Genomic DNA, 18,168 nt, shown 5'->3' with positions numbered 1-18,168 from the left:
AGGTTGATAGATACACAATCTGCAGTTCCGATTGTTGCAGCATTCAAACAGTCGAATTAAATAATTATAAGACAATAGACTGTGAAAAGCACGAAAACCTAGTCTGACTGAACATATATGAATGAAGCCCCTAATTCAATAGGTTATAGGTGCATAGAATGAGTTCTAGTATTTTTGTCTATATAGTGCAATATTTCAGTACAAATATTTATTTACATACTTTGATAACATAAACGGGGTCATTTTCAAGAGGTCCGATTTGCCGTAAACTATAAACATCTACTCATAATTATGTCTGAAGATAAGAAAACCATAATATATATCTAAAATAACACATAATGAACCTCGTTAATCTAATAGTGTAAACTATAAACGTTTGTCATATAAAGTGTAAACCCCTGTCCCACCATGGAGCAAACATTTTAATTTTATTCAAATGTTGGTCACAGATGCTGGGCACTTATTGCCTCCCAGTGCAGTATAATGAAATGAATAGCTGGACTGTGGTCGGTCTCTTTCTGCGGTCGTTATTTTTCCACTCACACTCACACAGTCCAAGAAAAACACGGCCCCTTCGTTCGCTACCACGAACTATATTTTGAAAGTTGTGACCGGAAGTCTGACTTTTTTTTATTCACATTTATCTCCCAACCCTCTTGATTTTAAATGGGTTTGTTTGTTGTTTCTAGATTGTGTGGCTATACATTATTATCATCGATATTATTTGAATGGTTCCTGTGGGGTTACTGTTGTTTCATTATGAAAGTACGCACTCGGAAGTGCGCTGTGCCTTGTTGCCTTGACGCCGGCGTGGTGCTCTGCGCTCATTGGCTAGCGGCGAAATTTGAAATGCAACGCGCTCAGTGTGGCTGTGACTGCGGAAGGATGTGGACAAAGGTACAAGAAGCTGACCGCTAAATAAAAAAAAAAAGAAGAAGGAAAAGGAACAGGAAAAGAAGGAAACTTCGCCGAAAGGCTTCACCTTTTAACGTTTCTCCAGGTAAGTACGTACGTAGCTAACTTTTCCTACCCAGTGTTTGCTAACATGGAAGATACGAGTTAAGTTTAGCAGCTAGTGCTGAACCCCACACACCGTGTTGTTTTACTGTGGCACAGTTGTGCTAATGTTGCGTGTGCCCTAGCGAGGAAGCGGAAAAACAAAAGAAGTGGATATTTGTCGAGAAACCAACTTGCTGGCACGCAGAATAGATCTTTAAGTGAGCCTGTTTATTTATTAACGGAGCCGTGAGCGAGTACAGTTTACACCACAACCATGTAAGGATATGACTTGAATGCACTTAACATAAAATGTGTTTCTTTTCAGAGTGTCTTAAATTGCAGAACACCATGGAGACTGCGGTGCTGAGCCTCCAGAGCTTATATGATAAGCTGAGGACACAAGCTGACCTTCTCAACGAGAACATTGAACCCAGTGAGTAGTTTTTACAAGCCATGTTTAACTATCTGTTGTTTTAGGTCACCAGAAGTTCGCTTAGCATAACACTATGTGCATCCTCTCTCTCTAAGATTTCATTCAGATGGCACAAAACTTTGATGACTGCCGTCGCAAGTGGCTTAGGGCCGAGCAGGAGCTGGGCTCCTGCAAGGAGATACTCACCAAAACGGAGACGGAGAGAGGATCCTTGGAGGTCAAACTGAAACATGCCCGCAACCAAGTAGACGTGGAGATAAGGCGCAGGCAGAAGGCCGAGTCCGACTGTGAGAAGTTGGTACGTTGGATCACGATGCCAGCCCCTTTTTTTGTTGTTGCTTTAGTCTGGTTTGTAGCTATAAGTGGCTCATACATATGCTCTGCTTACATTTTGATAATACAGGACCGTCAAATTCAGTTGATCCGGGACCTCCTGACCAGCGAGGGATCGAGCAACAGCATCCAGCTGAGTGCCGAACAGCGCTCGGCTCTGGCCTTCCTGAACACAAACTGTCAGGCAGCCACCAATCTGAACACCAGCCGAAGGTAGGAAATACAGAAATACCACTGGTTTGGATTTGGAGGCTTTTATTTCACTATTAGACCCTTGAGAGTCAGATAAAATTGTATTTTCACATTAATTAACTATTTTGACCATTTTATTTTTAAAAAATGCTGCACTAAGATGCTTGAATGTGAAAAATTCCAAACAAAATATTTTTTTTGGCTCGATGAAAATGAGCTCTATGTTGGGGGGTTAGGTTTATTATACTGGCTGGCCTAATGTATATTTTCTGTTGTGATAGACTGGTGACGATCGACGAGTCTGCCTCCATCTTGTCAGATATCAGCTATGACAAAACCGATGACTCTCTGGTAAGTTGTTCCCTTTTTTATTTCATCTACCTCTATAGTTACGCTAAGGTAATAAATTAACCTTTTTTCATTTTGAAATCTGTTAATAATAATGTTCTTGTCTTGACAGGACTGGGACTCCTCCACCATAAGGACTGTGCGACTCAAAAAGCGAGAAAAAAGGGTACCCTGCATTCATATACCCCGCTACTCTTAAACTGTGAAGTGTGTTTTGTGTCGACTGGAATTATAAGCATCCTGTCGTCTGTTTTGATTTCAGCGCTCCTCAAGAAACCATGTCGATGGTCCTCCGTTGGCATCCAAAAGGTCCAGATCAACAGGCAGAACTTCAGCCATGGTAAGTTTTTGCCTCAGTATTGATATTCTTATAACTTTAGCTATAACATGTGGGTATTACCCATGACATATCAGTGGTGTTGATATTTCAACTATTCTGTCAGGGCTAGTCACCAGTTTACTATGACTTAAGTCTCATTATTGGCCTCGGACATGCTTCGTTGTTATTCTGACTTTTTCATATTGATCGTGACAGGGAAATGAGACCCTTGTGACGAAGACCACAGTGACTGTCCCTGTCAATGGAGGACCTGTTGAGGCAGTTTCCACCATTGAGACTGTTCCTTATTGGACTCGCAGCCGGAGGAAGACTGGTGAGGTTCTGCTTTTGTTGCAACATGTATCCACGTAATCTGCCGGACAAAAAAAAGTTTCAAAATTGTACATTTGGGAGGAATCAGAAGTATAAAAGTCATTCACTGGCAAGGGCCACACTTCCAAACAGAAGGACGAATTAACGATTTATTGATGCATGGATATGGACGAGTGTGAATATGATGATGGAATGATTTGAGTGCGATGTGGGGAAGGGTCGTGAGGGAATCCTTCGAGGCTCCCGGCCACAACGGACTTCCCTCTTCAGGGCCCTGCAAAGAGAGGAGAGAAAGAAAGACGAGGGTGGGGGGGGAGAGGGTGCGGAATACGAGAACGAATCAGGAGGAGAAGGTGAGGCGGGAAGAAGGGAAGAGGCGGGGTTTGGGTGTGGTCCTGCTCCTGAAACTTGCTATTAAGCATTACTAAATATTTCCCTTTTCTTGCAACCGTCGTAGTAAACGGCCACAGCTACTGGGAGACATTACTCTTCAATTAAAATTGGGTTTATGAATCTTGATAATTAGATTCAGCAACATCACACCAACAACAGTCAACAGTGTTGCTTAGCTGCAACAGCGTGGGCTCAGTCGAGCGTTAATTTCAACCAAAACAGAGACCATCTCTTTTCTGTGTTTTTTTTTAAGACCATCATCATGATATTATTAATACAAGCTGTAGGGAATTGCAAACAAAAATAAAATGCGCCTTAATAATTCCCAGCCTGCTCACTTTGACTAGTTTTCTTATTTTTTATCGTAATCATACGGTGGAAATGAAGGTGAGGTGAGTGTAGTTGTGAAAGGTGTTTCAGTTCTGTGATCTGAATGTGACTTGATAGATATTTGAAATAAACCTGAATGTGCAGTAGCAGTGATCCACTGTGGATTTTCTCATAACGGCAGTGTATGTGTAGCAAGTGATGAACCGGTATTTATTTTCTGTCTGTCCTGTTCAGCTGATCTGGAATGGGACTCTGAATCTGTCAAGTCTGAGGACGTCTTCAAACAGCCCGTCAACCCTGAGGCAGAGAGAAAACCAGAGCCTAGCACACCTCAGAGCACCGGAGGCGTCCGTCATCATGAGTTTGTCTCCAAAACTGTAAGAGTTGCACTTAATTTACACGAGAGAACTGCAGCGACTTCTTTACTAGAAAAGCATTTTTTTTTTATTTAAGGTAGAGCTTTTGGTGTTATGCCATGATACATACATAATAACAATAATTGGATAATAATCTTTGCTGGCGTTTACTTATTTCTTTATCATATCATTAAGATGTTTACTTGTGTAGAGAGAATTTTGTGCCTTTTCGGAAATTATTTGGCACCATTATTGAAAATGCAGCTTGCTCATTTGCTGCCCTATTTATTGTTTATTGCTTTAGCTCCATATTTGGGTATCTTTATAGCCTCCTCTCAACTGTGTTTAATAGGTCATTAAGCCTGAATCCTGCGTGCCCTGTGGAAAGAGGATCAAGTTTGGCAAGATTTCTCTGAAGTGCCGTGACTGCAGGGTGGTGTCGCATCCCGAATGTCGCGAGCGTTGCCCTCTGCCGTGCATCCCCAACATGGGTGGCACGCCAGTAAAAATAGGGGAGGTGGGTGGTGACGTTTTCATCTTCTCTCTTGATCTGCAGATGCATGCATAAGCACTCAGTTTACCCAGTTTCTCATTTGTTTTGCAGGGTGTGCTCGCAGACTACGTTCCAGACACTTCACCCAAGATCCCCCCCCTTGTTGTCCACTGTGTAAGTGAGATTGAACAAAGGGGCCTGCACGAGGTAAGTGTTGATTTTATTTTTAATACATTCCCCCTACACCGAGACAAAGAGCTGTAACTAAGATTTTACAATCTGTTCCTGGAAGATTAAATTTGTAATTAGGGTGTAGAAAGACTCTAAATGTGTTAATTGCTCATTGGTTGTAGCCGTGTCTGTATCCTTTTTGTTGTGTGCTCCTGTCTCACTCTCTCTGTCTCACCATGAATTTTTTTCTGCACTTGTCAAAGTGTTGCCTTTGAAGCATCTTAAATTTATTTGCCAGTTTTGCTCTTGTTTTTGGACTAGATATGCTTCAACTTCATGGCTCTTGACCTGACAAATATTGCCCTGTCAGATTTTGTTGCATGCACCATTTAGTGACGCGAGGATTGAGCCAGAGTTGTGATCGACCTGTCAACTGGCAAAAATTAAATATACTTGCGATTTTTCCTGCTGAAATACCACATTTTGCATGTTGTAGCATCCCAGATGTGAGGATTTGACGCGCTTTCTGTAAATTTAATATGTTTTATGCCTTTACAGTATGGTAATAGGGAAGGGCAAATGGCTCCAACAAAGTTCTTTTGTAGGTTGAATTCAAGCTGGTGACGTTGGTTTCTTGGTATCTTAACTATTAAGCCATGAAAGCTCTCGACCTTTGTAGTTTTTCATAGTATGAAGCTGTAGCTGTAGCTGCCATGCTGTAATGCAGCATGTATTATGATTAACTGGTAAATTGTGATCAACGTTTTATGAAACGTGACACAGCTGCACCAAGCAGAGTAACTGATGTCAAAGAACTAACGGTAAAACGTGATGTTTTTTTGTTTCGTTTTGTTTTGTTCAGGCTGGATTGTACCGTCTGTCTGGTGCCGATCGCACAGTGAAGGAGCTAAAGGAGAAGTTTCTCCGCTCCAAAACGGTTCCCGTTCTCAGCAAGGTGGATGACATCAACGCCATCACTGGCCTCCTCAAGGACTTCCTGAGGAACCTCAAGGAGCCTCTCCTCACCTTCCGCCTTAACCGCCCCTTCATGGATGCAGCAGGTGGGTGTGACTGATTCGATGTGGAGAGCTTTGCGGCAACAGTTATAAAACATTAAACATGAGTTTATAGAACTACTTGACATTCTAACTTCTTAACGGGAGGAGAAGTGTACCCAGCGCACCCATTACATTTAGCTTTCATGAGTTCTTCTACTCTGTTTTGGCAATTTGTTCTGAGCGGTGATGGAAACCTCTCGGGGGGCGGGGGAGTTGCCTGGAACCAAAAGAGAGATTGATCGTTCAGCCTGTTAGCCCTTTTTAGTGCTTGTTTGTTATTGTAGTGAGATACATTTTTCTTCAAGTTGCTAATAAATCCACACAGCATCCCATTTTTTGGTCTCTGCTGACAAAACGATTTCCTTCCCACAGAAGTTTCAGATGACGACAACAGCATCGCTCTGATGTACCAGACCATCAGTGATCTGCCTCAGGCCAACAGAGACACGCTGGCTTTCATGATCCTGCACCTTCAGAGGTTGGCGCATACTCTCTTCTAACTAATATACTTATTTGATGCCTTTACATATTGTTTTTACAAATTCAGTGTCTTTAAAAAAAGGCCTTCAGAGAATTTCACTCTGTCCTCTAAATGAAACTTTACTCCCAATGTTTTTCAGAGTCGCGGACAGTGTGGACACCAAGATGGACATCAGTAACCTGGCCAGAGTTTTTGGTCCAACCATTGTGGGTCATGCAGTTCCCAACCCAGACCCTATGACAATCCTACAGGATACCAAGCGACAGCCTAAGGTAGGCCTGAACAATCTGTCACGTCTCGTGTGCACGACGCGCTCACGTTGAGTTCATCAGAAACAAGACAAATTGGTGTGTTTGTTTAAAAGGACAGCAAAACAAACTCGTTACAATAAAAGTCAGTCAGTAATTTGACGTGTTCCTCTTTTCTCTGCGTACTAGAGACGGTCAGTTGATATTACATGGAGAACAATAAAGAGTTGTTTGTCTTGGGTGTGCACCTTGTCACCTGCAGCTCTTCATCAGCTTGCTGCTCCTTTGCTTCCTGAAACATTTACATCCAGTCCACTGACAGACCATAACATATAGAGTTGGTTCATATTCAAGCCCGTTTGCTGCAGGCATCGACAAAATGACATGCAAGTTGCTTAGAGGTTTCCTGTGATTACATCAGAGTAAAGGCCCCTGTTCCATGTTTTAGCTGATGAATACTTTCGTTGTTAAATAGCCGATTAGTTAAGGAAAACTGTGGCTGATTACTCCATAAAGCAGCTGTCCTGTTTAAGGAAGGAGCTTTAATTCAGCACATTATTCATCTGCTATGAAGGGGCAAATGCATAATGTAGGTTTTGAAAATACTGAATGGCTATTACTTAAAAGCAAAAGAAAAATGAGGTTCTAATATTGAAGAAAAGCATTGAGGAATTATGTCATTCAAGTGCATTGTTGTGATCATCAACAAGGTTTAGCAACAGATTTATGTAAATTGTTAAACCAGCTCAATCTGAAATCATTATAGCGTACACTGTTTTTTAGTAATTCCCCTCTGTCTTGCTCTAGGCAACATTAACCTGTGTGGAAGAGGATGAAGCAACACACAGGAAAAAACATAATGCTTTGTATTTTGACTAATCCCTCTGTGTTCAGGTTGTGGAGCGTCTGCTGGCTCTGCCGGTGGATTACTGGAGCCAGTTTGTGATGGCGGAAAACGAGCAGCCGAACTTGAACCACTTGATCATCGAGAACGCAAACTGCTATGCCACCCCTGAGAGAAGTACGGCTTCGCTAAACTTCCTTTGTTGCTGCTGCGGTGCTTGTATCAGTGTGGCCACAGTCGTTAACTGCCTGAGATCGCTGAGCGTTGTAATGTTGATTGTTTGTAACGTTGCAGTGAGCATGCTGGGGCCTCTGACCACTCCGGAGCACCAGTTCAATAAAACCCCCTCCTCCAGCTCCCTGTCTCAGCGCATGAAGTCCACTCTGACACCCAGGTAAACACACAGTCCCTACTGCCCAGCTGCTTTTATTCTCAGGGACCGATTATTTAGAGCAATAAAGGGAAGCGTTACTGCGTGTATTTTGTTGTATAATTTACACAAATGCTGGCTCTTTTGAGCATTCTTTACAGAGCTTAATCTGCTTTGCAATATAGCATTATCTATCATTGACTCTGTGTTACTGAGTGTGACTCCAGATTAATAATGCCCATCACATTTCATTATGTGCACCGTTTGTTGCAGATTTGGGAGCAAGAGTAAATCAGCGGTGGGATTTTCTCGCCAAGGAAAGTTCTTTGCATCTCCACTCCTCAAGTAATCCAAAGCAGGTCGAATGGTACTACAATAACAACCAACCCAATTTTGTTTTTATGCATAACACATAACTAAAGCTAAAAATGCCTCCAGCCTAGTCTTCCTTTATATTTTATTACACATCAGTACCCAGCTGTGTCATTTGTATGATTTTACATGTTTGTAAAAGGGTAATCATATTTTAACCAGGTTTTTAGGCTTTCACATCTATGCACACTTTAGAGTGGTTGCTTTTGCTAAATGCTTCACGTGTTCTCATTTTAGATCTTAACATGTGAGAATGTGTACTCAGTCCTTGAGAAGTGTGCTGAAAATATGTACTGTACATGCACAGTTTTATTGTGACCTGCTTCTAAATGTAATCGTTTCCTCTAAGAGTTTTTCAGCTCATGTGTCACTCAGAAGTTGAAGAACCAATTCTTTGGCATTTCATTCTAGGATTTAATTGAATGCGTGCTTTCTTGTAGCATGACCTTTTAGTTTTGATGTTTGTTTAACACTTTTGTTTCTGTTTGAGTTGTCTTCCTTTGCCAGTGACTTGTAATGTAAACATTGAGAATCGTACAAGCCCTTTTCAGACTTTGAATACAAAAACTAGTTCTAAGACCTCGATGAAGACCTTTCTCATCCTCAGGATCTTCTCAAGTCATCAACGACGAGCTTTTGAAAGCTTGCGGATACATTTTTTTTTTCATTGATATCTTGAGGAAGGTCACTGAGTTTAAAAGTGGCATTGCCAGTAATAATCGGTAACATTGGGCTGTTACCTGTGCATTGTCTGATCATTTCGCTCCTCTGTTTATTCCTCTGTGTAATGTTTGTACTGTGGGATGTTGCTAAATGAGCAGTCCTGCGCTAAAGGCAATTACTTTGTAAAATTAGCCAGTTCAGTTATGGTGGCATTATTTGATTTCCTAATAGCACAAATACGCTCTTTAAGACTCATGTAACTTATAAAATACATTTCTAACATTTACAAACTCAGTCTCCTGTTGTTTCTGTGAAATGCTTTATGATGTCTGGGTCTTAATACTAAGTGAATGTAAATACTTTTTAAATTCAGAACTTTATTCATTTGTGAGAGATGAACTAAAAACATCAAGTTTAGGTTAATGCTTTTTACCTCTGGCCCACAAGGCCTCTTCATAGGTGAGGCGAGCGGGGAGCATTAGTGCCACGTTCACATCATTTAGGATGGATGGTGGATATGAGAAAGGTTAATTTAGTTTTTATTCTTGCTAAACAGTGTTTAGCTAACATGAGGTGTCAACATTTATTTTTCCAGATGATATTCATAGAGAAGACATTTTGGAGCTTTCAGAAAAGTGATTCCCTAATATTACAACACTATCTGGACATGACCCAAAATGCGTAATTAACCAGTTAGTTTGGTCAAATCATCACATGGCTTCAGACCAGATAATCCTTTAATTCACAGTGGGGAAATTGGCCTTGTCACAGCAGCACTCTGTCAGGATGGTGTTGTAGGTGGTGGTGTACACAACCTGCTCTGGTGAGTGATGGGTTTTTCCAGTTACTCCCTCATTGCCAGGCCTCAATTCTCTTTAAAATCACCCATTTAAAGCCCCATTCAGGCCCATACTCACGACTCCTCTGTGACTGAAAGTTGTACCAGCAGTTGACACTTTTAAAATTAGAAACCGAAGGATGAAAACTGTCTCGATAAAAGTGCCCTTATTGATCCATCTTGATACCCTGAACAAATTACAGTAAGAATGGTTGTGACAAAGTGATTTTATTTTACAAAATACATGGAAAGTGACAACAAATGGAAGTAAGCTTTGTGTGAGGCCAGTGATGACAATTCGTATTCAAATACAACTATTGGCATCAAAATTTGGGAAAGGGCCAAAGCAGAGGAGTGTTCTTAATGTAGGCCTGGAAAGCCGGCTCAGATCCCCATTTCTTCATGGCCTGCTTCTCCAGGATGGGAATGCCACTGACGTACCGCAACAGAAACCAGACGAACAGAGGTGAAGCCACGCTGAGGTACTGGGAGCCCTGCATCACTGATGAGGCCGAGAGCCAGAGACCTGACCACTGCAGGATCTCTCCAAGATAGTTAGGGTGTCTGCTGTAGGCCCAGAGTCCGCTCTGGATGAACTTCCCCTGGAGGTGGAAAAGTAAGTTGGGCGGTACATTTGTTACAAATACACTCAGTAAACGATGCACTAACACGGTTGTTGGGTCGCACAACATGAAGTCGCCAGACTTACAGCATTATCTGGGTCACGCTTGAAAATCGATTTCTGCTGGTCAGCAATAGCCTCGGTAGCGAAGCCAAGGCCCCAAACAGCCCAGCCAACGTAGTCCCTCGCTCCCAGAGGCACATCTCGCCTCTCGCTGTTCAGCATGAGAGTGGGCAGCAGGGTCATAAATACCCACACAGCTGAGAGAAACGGGGAAAATTAATCGCTGGCCTTGCCGTAATTCTTCCACAAAATGAATAAACTAAACTTACTGTAACCAACAGCTCCAGTCTGGAATTAATGCATATAAAGAGGTAGAAACTAGACAGTGATTTATACAGGGGGACCCTCCCTTCAGTTGGGTTCAGAGTTGGCCAGGACTGTAGTAATGAGAGGGAAGTGTCAACAGAGTTTCCAAGTACCTTGTATAGTCCAGTATACAAAGAATGTCCCTGGGCTGTCTCTGACATTGTTGAATCTGCGATCATGACCGTCCTTCAAGATCCGCAGGAAGAGGAATGTCCCCAGTCTGCAGAGAGAACATGGTTAACATCCGTTCACATTAACCAATGCATTATTCATTAACCTGGGTAACCTGGCTTTAAAGTTTCACATTCATTAGTTCCTCCTGTGACCTCTCCGTGACTGAACTTACACAAAACCTTGCAGGAGGATATAATCTCTTCTTGCCTCTGCAGGGTTTTAGTAAATCATTTAGTATTTTTAGGGGTCAGTGCTGCCTTGCTTACCTGAGTCCCCAAGCTGTCACCAACCCCGTCTGCACCTTCTGACGGACATGAGTGGCTCCTCCCCAGATCCGACTCAGGTGTGCAAGTAGTATAAATGTGCCAGAGCCTGCGAAAAGAGTTACAAACTTGGGTTGGGACGTGGGCATGGCGGATGACTCTACTTGTCGCACACTAAGGCGTGTCCAATAAATCTTTTACCCAGGATACTGCAGGCAATTGGTTCCAAAGTTCAAGGGTAAAAAATATAGAGGAGCGGAGAGTCGAGTGGAGAGCCGGACGAGGACGAGGAAAGAAGTGTCAAGGTGACTCAAGTGAGAAATTATAATTAATAAGAAAAACATATCAGTCATTGGTGTTGACAGGTAAGCTCTGTTGCTCTACATATGACAAATGATATAGAGCTGACTTTATTTATGCAGATTGAATTAATTTGTAAATCGGTAACTTCCTCACTGGACGTGTACGTTTATGAATTGCCTGTCATCTAATTCAAAATCACGGTCTAAATGGACACAACGTGGACACAGCTAAAGATTACTTTCATTATCAATCAAACTGCAATTATTTTCTCAATTACTTGACTAATACTTCTTTGATAAGATATTAGAGAATGGTTTGTCTTTTTGTATCTGAGGCCCACAGATGTTGCATTCACTAGAACTTAAAAAAAGGAAAGTATTTCTAGGAAATCCAGAATTAGGTAAGGTAATCTTAAATATACAAGATTATCATGAATTTAATTAACTTTCTAGCTAAATTGTTAATTGACTCATTGTTCGATTAATTCCGAATAGAATCAGAAACATTTATAGATTATTCTAGTCACTAAAAACAACCTGGACCTTGCACTATGCTTAAAAAGTTTGATCACTTTAAAACGGGCATGAACATATTTTTACACATGCAAAATTAAATTGGTTGCAACAAAGCATAAATTGTGATTATGTCCTATATATTTTTAACGATGGGGAGGGGTGGTCTTGCGTGACGTGAGGGGGCTACAAATGGGTTTTATTAGAAAGACCCAGGATTGCTTTGCGCGCCCCTGCTGACTGGATCTGGTTGACTTAATGTGCTTAAACCGAGGGAGGAGCTCTTGGGTTGTTTCACAACAGAGCTGTTTAGATAATGCTGGTTTTGTAATGATGATCACAAAACACTCACCCTCGGTGTAGAAACAGACTTTTATAATAAATTACATGGTTAAATATCATCTACATGAGCTGTTTTCGTGCGCAATTTGCGCAAATGAGTTGCTCTGAATAACAAACGAGGCTGCAGACAGCAGAAAGCGCGTTGGTTGTTAACGGCTGCTTAGGAAGAGGTTTATCTCCTTACCTGCTAAATCGTAAAACTTCTCGGTTCTGAAAGCTGCGGCCACAGCCCAGCCGGCCCACTGGATGCCCAGGTCGGTGGCGGCACATTTAACCAGGGTGCTCCCCATGATCACGTCCTGCAGCTGAGCGAGCAGCAAGGCGAACTGAGGGGCTGTCATAGGGCCACTCCTCCAACACCCGGGGAAATATAAACAGTCCGGGTAAAGTTCAGAGCTGCCATACTGCTGCTGGAAGCGGGTCACCGCGGTGAACCCTGGGTATTGCAGTTACATGGTGGCTTGCTTTGTAGTACTTTGGAGTATTTCGGTGCTTTGCTACCTTCCACTTTTAGTAAATGCTGGACAAAAGTACAAATTCAAACTTAAAAGTACTTGACTCCATTTAAAATCTCTTCTGCTTCATGTAGAGAGATTTCTTTCTTTGTGCATTCACTTCTGACGTGATGGTGTCTGTTGAAAACGAAGTCACCCTGTAGAGAAACTAAAGAAAATGTACCCACATCTACATGGTCTCCCACTGAACATCCTTCTGTGAGGTCCAACCACACATCCTTACTGGATCAGACAACCCATGTCAGCCCTGCACAAAATGCTCAACAAGGCCCAAAGGGAGCAGTGAGGAGATTGGGATTAGATTAGATTCAACTTTGTTGTCATCACACATGTTCAAATACAAGGCATCACAATTTAGTTAATTAAACTGAAGGCAACAAAAAAAACCTGCAGCAGTGTGCCATATTGTTGCAAGCATGGTCAAAGGTGCACAGCAGGAGGCAAGAGGAGCAAAAAAACAAGCAAACATAAATCAACATTACACGGGCAATTACCATCTCGGTTGAGCAACAACTTATCAGACTAATTAGACCAATAAAAACATAAAAATTGAGTTGAAATCAGTTTAAGTAAGATTGCGGGTTTTGTTTGCAAGGTTGTGAAGTGTGAAGATGCATAGGATGAAAGTATAACCAGTACCTCAAATGCAGTACTGGATATTTAGTTGCATCCAGTTAAGTTTTCTCATCTTTTAACGACTTTGATACAGCAAATATTGAGCCCATAAACAGAGGCATTGTTAACAGATTAAACTGCCCCCCAACAGTGTAGAGGGTACCCAAACACAGCTCCACAACCAAAACTACAACAATTAATTACTTTAATATGCATTTTTCAGATTCTGACACAGATTTTTCTTACATGAAGTTTGTTTTTTTCCAGTACTTGATACCTGTGTTACTGGAATCCAACTGTTCTTGTTATATTTTCTCCTTTCGGTAAATATGGATATAACAGATAATAGATATACCGATGTACTGATTATTTGGACATGCTTTACTCCTCGTTTTGTTGCAACGAATATCATTAGATTAAAATACTGTAATAAATCCCAAATATTACAGCAGCACAGAGGCAAAAAAGAAAACAGATTAAAAAAGAGATTTGACTGAAATTGATAAAAATAAAACAAGGGATTCGAGATATCCATGCACATGTGCAACTGTTGTTTTTGAAGCCAACGCTCTTATAAAAGATGGAGATGAACATCATCACATTAAATGTAGGCCAAATTTTGTTAAAATAAAATGTATTTGGACAATACTGAGTTGTTGTAATCAATTCTTTCTTCCCTGTTTCATCTCAGGAACAAACACAGAAAAGACTAAATATGGCAGAAAGTACAAAAGGCTCCTCTGGTGAATTTGCTAAAAAAGTCCAGAGATCGCTGAGCAGAGGCAAAGAAAAGGTAAATAACGTCTGCAGGTTATTGTTGTTCAAGTTACAGGAGAAAGATTGAGGAGGAATTCAGTGGCTGCAGCAGCTTTGAGACTTGCTTTGTCTGTGTGTCTCTACAGGTGCTGCAAAAGCTGGGAAAGGCTGTGGAGACCAAAGACGACCAGTTTGAATCTTGTCTCCAGCAGTTCAACGACCAGCAGGTAATGATAATTTTTGCTTTATTAGAAGAAAGAAGGAAGAAAAACTGTCCATCGCTGCCTCGCCATATTTTCCTCTGTGGGTAAACACTGGGCTGGTTCACTGACTACAGCCGCTTGATCAAACGCCACAAAGGTAAATACTGGTAACCACGCAGCCTTCTTGTCTGTTTGCAGGCCGATGGGAACCGAATATACAAGGACCTGAGGAGCTACATCAATGCAGTCAGAGGTGAAAATGCTCTTCTCTTGAACACGCTGCAGAATGGTGTGTCTGTGCCCTCTGCAGGTCTCAGATAGTTGATTCTGCCTTTTCCAGACATGCGTGAGGCTTCAAGACGCCTGTCCCAATCTCTGTTTGATGTTTATGAGTCCGACTGGGCTGGAGAGGACGTTTTGGGAGCTATTGTAGAGGTCAGCAAAATGCTAATGTTGCACTTTTAAATTGCTTTTTGCAAAAGCAGGTTAATACATGCATCACCAGCGGGCCGAGACGCCTTATTTTTCCTCCTCCTTATTTATAAATACTTCATTATTTTTGCTGCACCTTTTACCGAAGGGGGAGGACCTCCTGTGGAATGACTACGAGGTGAAGCTCATAGACCAGGCCGTACACACTATGGAGTCCTATGTGGGCCAGTTCCCAGATGTCAAGGTAAGAGGAAGTGAATACAATGACAAAAACCAGGCAGTGGGCGGAAAACAAACACGGACACAAAGACACAACACGTAGTTCACACACATAACAGTCTGTGCAAATCAGGCATCTTTTTCAACCTGCAGGAGAAAATCGCCAAGAGGGGACGAAAACTGGTCGACTATGACTCTTCTCTTCACCAACTGGAGACAGCGCAAAACGCTAAGAAGAGGGACGACATCAAGATAACCAAGGTCGGTAAAATAACATCCATTTTTAATGTACGTTCCCAGAATCGTTTGTTTAAAAATACACGTTAACATGAGCTATGTTTTCACTCTGCAGGCGCAGGAAGAAGTGAAGACTTCCAAAAATGTCTACGAGCGGATCAACACCGACCTGAAAGAGGAGCTCCCTGTACTGTTTGACAGGTCTGATGTCATAGAAAATGCTCTGATGACGATACGATCTGAGCGAATTTACGGCTTAAAAATAAAAATAAATGTTTCTCCCCCCATAGCCGCATTGGATGCTACGTGACGGTCTTCTCAGCTGTGTCAAATTTGCGAGAGATCTTCTATAAGGAAATGCAAGGGGTATGTTTCTCTCTGACTTTGAAAACGATACGAACCATCAAAACAGGGTTTTGTTTTTTGTTTTTTTGACCATCTGCCTTGTCTTTCAGCTCAATCTCGATCTGCAGAATGTGTTGAAGGAGCTGCAGCTCCAGTATCCAGACAAAACATTTGCTGTGAAGGGACTCCAACGGTAAGTTTTTTCCTTTTTGACTTTAAACTCTGAAGCCAGTTGGCTTTTTTTTTTTCAGAGGCATTCCTTGCCACATCTATTCATGACAAATTAAGCGTCTCCAAATTTCACAGCTCACAAAACACTTTAAATTATTCCCCACAGTCCCTTCTTCAGCCCTCTCCCAAAGTACTGACGCTGTTGAAATGTTTAATTGTGTTTAATGCCTATAAACATCAACTGTGTGTCTTAATCTGTGCTCTTTACTCTACATTTCCCTCGCTGTCAATGAAAATCTCATAAAATGGTCCAGAATTAATACTAAAGTTCAATATTCTGGTAAAATATTTCAGGTATGGCTCACTGAAGAGACGAAGTCTGTTGTCTCCGAGGGCCTGGAGGTCCAGTTTTTCCGATTTTCATAAGAACTACAGTCCTAGAGGGAGCCAACGGTTTAGTTTAAAGTCCCCGGAAAAACCACGTCACAGCACTCTGTCCAGAGAGAGCAGCACGGCTGCAGTCTCCTCACCGTCGTTTACTCTGGAGAACCCCATATCTGAGTCCAGGGACCTGGACACAGCATCGACCCACACCGAGAACTTTCAAAGGCAGGACGAGGCTGCAGCCGGGGCCTCGGGAAGGGAGCTGCAGTTGGGAGAAGACGGCGGTCAAGTCGAAGAGGAGTCCAAGCCTCCTGCGGAGTCTGATAACAAAGGAACAGGCAAAGAAGCTCCACCAAGTGACAGCAGCTCGGAACTGAACGAGTCCCATGATTCAGTGAGCTTGGAGCTGCAGCTGTCTGCGGTGGACAACGGGCCGCTGCACATCGATGAAACAGACGACAGCACAGTAACTCCAGACACTCCTAAAGCAAATGGACTGGAGAACAGAGAAGTTTCTGGGCTCAACTCTGACGCCACGGACCAGAGCGCTCATCACACGGTTAGTAGGAGCAGCTCAAACCTGATGGAAGCCACTGCAGAACTTATCTATGTATTTATGATCACTCTGTGCTATAACTCTCTTGTATGTGTTTTTTTCTAGGATGCTCCTCCAGAAAAACCAAAATCTGTGGAACCAAAAAACACAGTGGTTTAAAGATTTCACTCACTTACCAAAGGTTTGTGTATTTCATTTGTACAATATGACACACACTATAATTCACCTTCTTTTTTATTGGCATTTGACGTCTTTCAATCTATAAATGCAGGAACAGAACAGCACAGACGAGACTGAAGTCAACAGCTGCACAAAGGGAAGACATGTGGAGGCAGCTGCACGGACGAGTCCATCTGCGGCGTAATGACTGATGTACTGATGCTCTTAGTTTTTTGTATTTATCTTTTACTGGAATCAACTCTATGCCGTCTTTAGGTAAAACAGACACGTACCGTCTTAATTATCCTTTCAAAATAAACCCCACCCAGTGTCCAGCGTGGGTTAACATTAATGCACTATGTCGGTTTACCGTGTTAGAAAATGAACTGGCTGACTGCAGCTCACTGGGCTGAGCTACAGTTCACTCCCATGTTGCCACTGGCTGAAAAGACTGAAACTCTTTTTCTTTTTTTTTTTTTTTTTTTTTACTTTTTTGAATTTTAATGCTTTGATGGCACGGATTGAGATTTGTGTTTTTAACTTCAATTATTTGTAATTGTGCGTGATTCTTTCTTCTTACAAATCGAAGTGTTCACGTTGAAGAAGCATCTCATTGCAGTAATCATGGAAAATTACCCTGAACTTGAATATAATTGGTTTAATTTTAACGATTTGATGAATGTGCACATTCAAGGATAACGTGCATATGAAGTACTGAGGAAAATGTACACATAAGTACTGTAAAATAAAACTGTGTCAATAAGCCTGAGTGTTCCTGCCAGTGAAGTTTTGTGATAGTCGAGTAATGAGGAGCTCTCACTCATCCCAGATTTCAATGCCCCGTTAGAGTCACCGACATGGCTTGCTGCTGTAGATATCCTTCATTTAGTAACATTTATCTGAACTCCATCCCAATAGATCCGCTGAATTCTACACCTGAAATGTTGGATTTTAAGTCGATGAATCAACTGAGAGATTGGCCAGTGACGAGCTAATCCGATACTATAAAATACGTGGTTTAGTGCACGCTTCCTTCATTTTAACTTAGACACACTTCCTGAAATCTGAAGCGTTCATTTGACCTCAGCAGAATTTAGGATTATAGTCAGAATCAGGACACAGACACCCACTACATGTCGTCAGTCATGAAGTCAATCAGGCAAATACACATCATAGGGTGTTGTCACAACCACAGGCTATTGTGGTTTTACATGAGAGAATTTTTCTCCCAAATTTGGCAAAAGAATTCATGTGATTATCCATCACTGAGGCCATCACACCAGTGTTCACAGTCTTGCAGCAAACATTAGAGGAATGTAATGCGAGACCGAGTTGGCCTTGGGCATTTGTACGCTTGATGCAGGAATCAAGGCCTCTGTTGCCCAGATTTATGTCCACATACGCAACATGAAACCGC

At 42.0% G+C, this 18,168-nt stretch overlaps 3 protein-coding genes across 6 annotated transcripts; 2 read left to right on the top strand and 1 right to left on the bottom strand.

Moving 5' to 3' along the window:
• Positions 1-838: 838 nt before the first annotated feature.
• Positions 839-9,026, top strand: racgap1 (Rac GTPase activating protein 1). 2 transcript variants are annotated; one of them, XM_047599974.1, is made up of 17 exons: positions 839-1,000; positions 1,325-1,432; positions 1,528-1,730; positions 1,836-1,978; positions 2,239-2,308; positions 2,418-2,471; positions 2,568-2,645; positions 2,841-2,958; positions 3,915-4,057; positions 4,389-4,553; positions 4,641-4,736; positions 5,563-5,761; positions 6,131-6,236; positions 6,379-6,511; positions 7,382-7,508; positions 7,626-7,725; positions 7,975-9,026. In XM_047599974.1, exons 2-17 carry the CDS (start codon positions 1,348-1,350, stop codon positions 8,048-8,050), a joined length of 1,896 nt encoding a protein of 631 aa, XP_047455930.1. In that variant the 5' UTR covers positions 839-1,000; positions 1,325-1,347; the 3' UTR covers positions 8,051-9,026. The 2 variants fall into 2 exon arrangements, with proteins under 2 accessions (XP_047455930.1, XP_047455939.1); XM_047599983.1 differs by having other exon boundaries at positions 851-1,004.
• A 760-nt stretch (positions 9,027-9,786) lies between these two features.
• On the bottom strand, positions 9,787-13,943 carry si:ch211-210c8.6. Its single transcript, XM_047570297.1, has 5 exons — positions 12,344-13,943; positions 11,006-11,111; positions 10,679-10,785; positions 10,284-10,456; positions 9,787-10,176 (listed from the first exon to the last, which is right to left on the bottom strand). Exons 1-5 carry the CDS (start codon positions 12,498-12,500, stop codon positions 9,898-9,900), a joined length of 822 nt encoding a protein of 273 aa, XP_047426253.1. The 5' UTR covers positions 12,501-13,943; the 3' UTR covers positions 9,787-9,897.
• bin2a (bridging integrator 2a) lies at positions 11,128-17,515 on the top strand. 3 transcript variants are annotated; one of them, XM_047570273.1, is made up of 13 exons: positions 11,128-11,307; positions 13,981-14,082; positions 14,192-14,272; positions 14,447-14,501; positions 14,589-14,683; positions 14,829-14,924; positions 15,053-15,160; positions 15,252-15,337; positions 15,427-15,502; positions 15,592-15,674; positions 16,007-16,595; positions 16,698-16,773; positions 16,864-17,515. In XM_047570273.1, exons 2-12 carry the CDS (start codon positions 14,005-14,007, stop codon positions 16,749-16,751), a joined length of 1,401 nt encoding a protein of 466 aa, XP_047426229.1. In that variant the 5' UTR covers positions 11,128-11,307; positions 13,981-14,004; the 3' UTR covers positions 16,752-16,773; positions 16,864-17,515. The 3 variants fall into 3 exon arrangements, with proteins under 3 accessions (XP_047426229.1, XP_047426239.1, XP_047426221.1); XM_047570283.1 differs by having other exon boundaries at positions 11,128-11,316; XM_047570265.1 differs by having other exon boundaries at positions 11,128-11,367.
• The last annotated feature ends 653 nt before the right edge of the window (positions 17,516-18,168 follow it).

The sequence above is a fragment of the Mugil cephalus genome, chromosome 1 (genome assembly GCF_022458985.1).
Source record: "Mugil cephalus isolate CIBA_MC_2020 chromosome 1, CIBA_Mcephalus_1.1, whole genome shotgun sequence".
Lineage (NCBI taxonomy): Eukaryota > Metazoa > Chordata > Actinopteri > Mugiliformes > Mugilidae > Mugil > Mugil cephalus.
The sequence above is the reverse complement of the archived record's forward strand: the minus strand, read 5'-3'. Positions and strand labels throughout refer to the sequence as shown.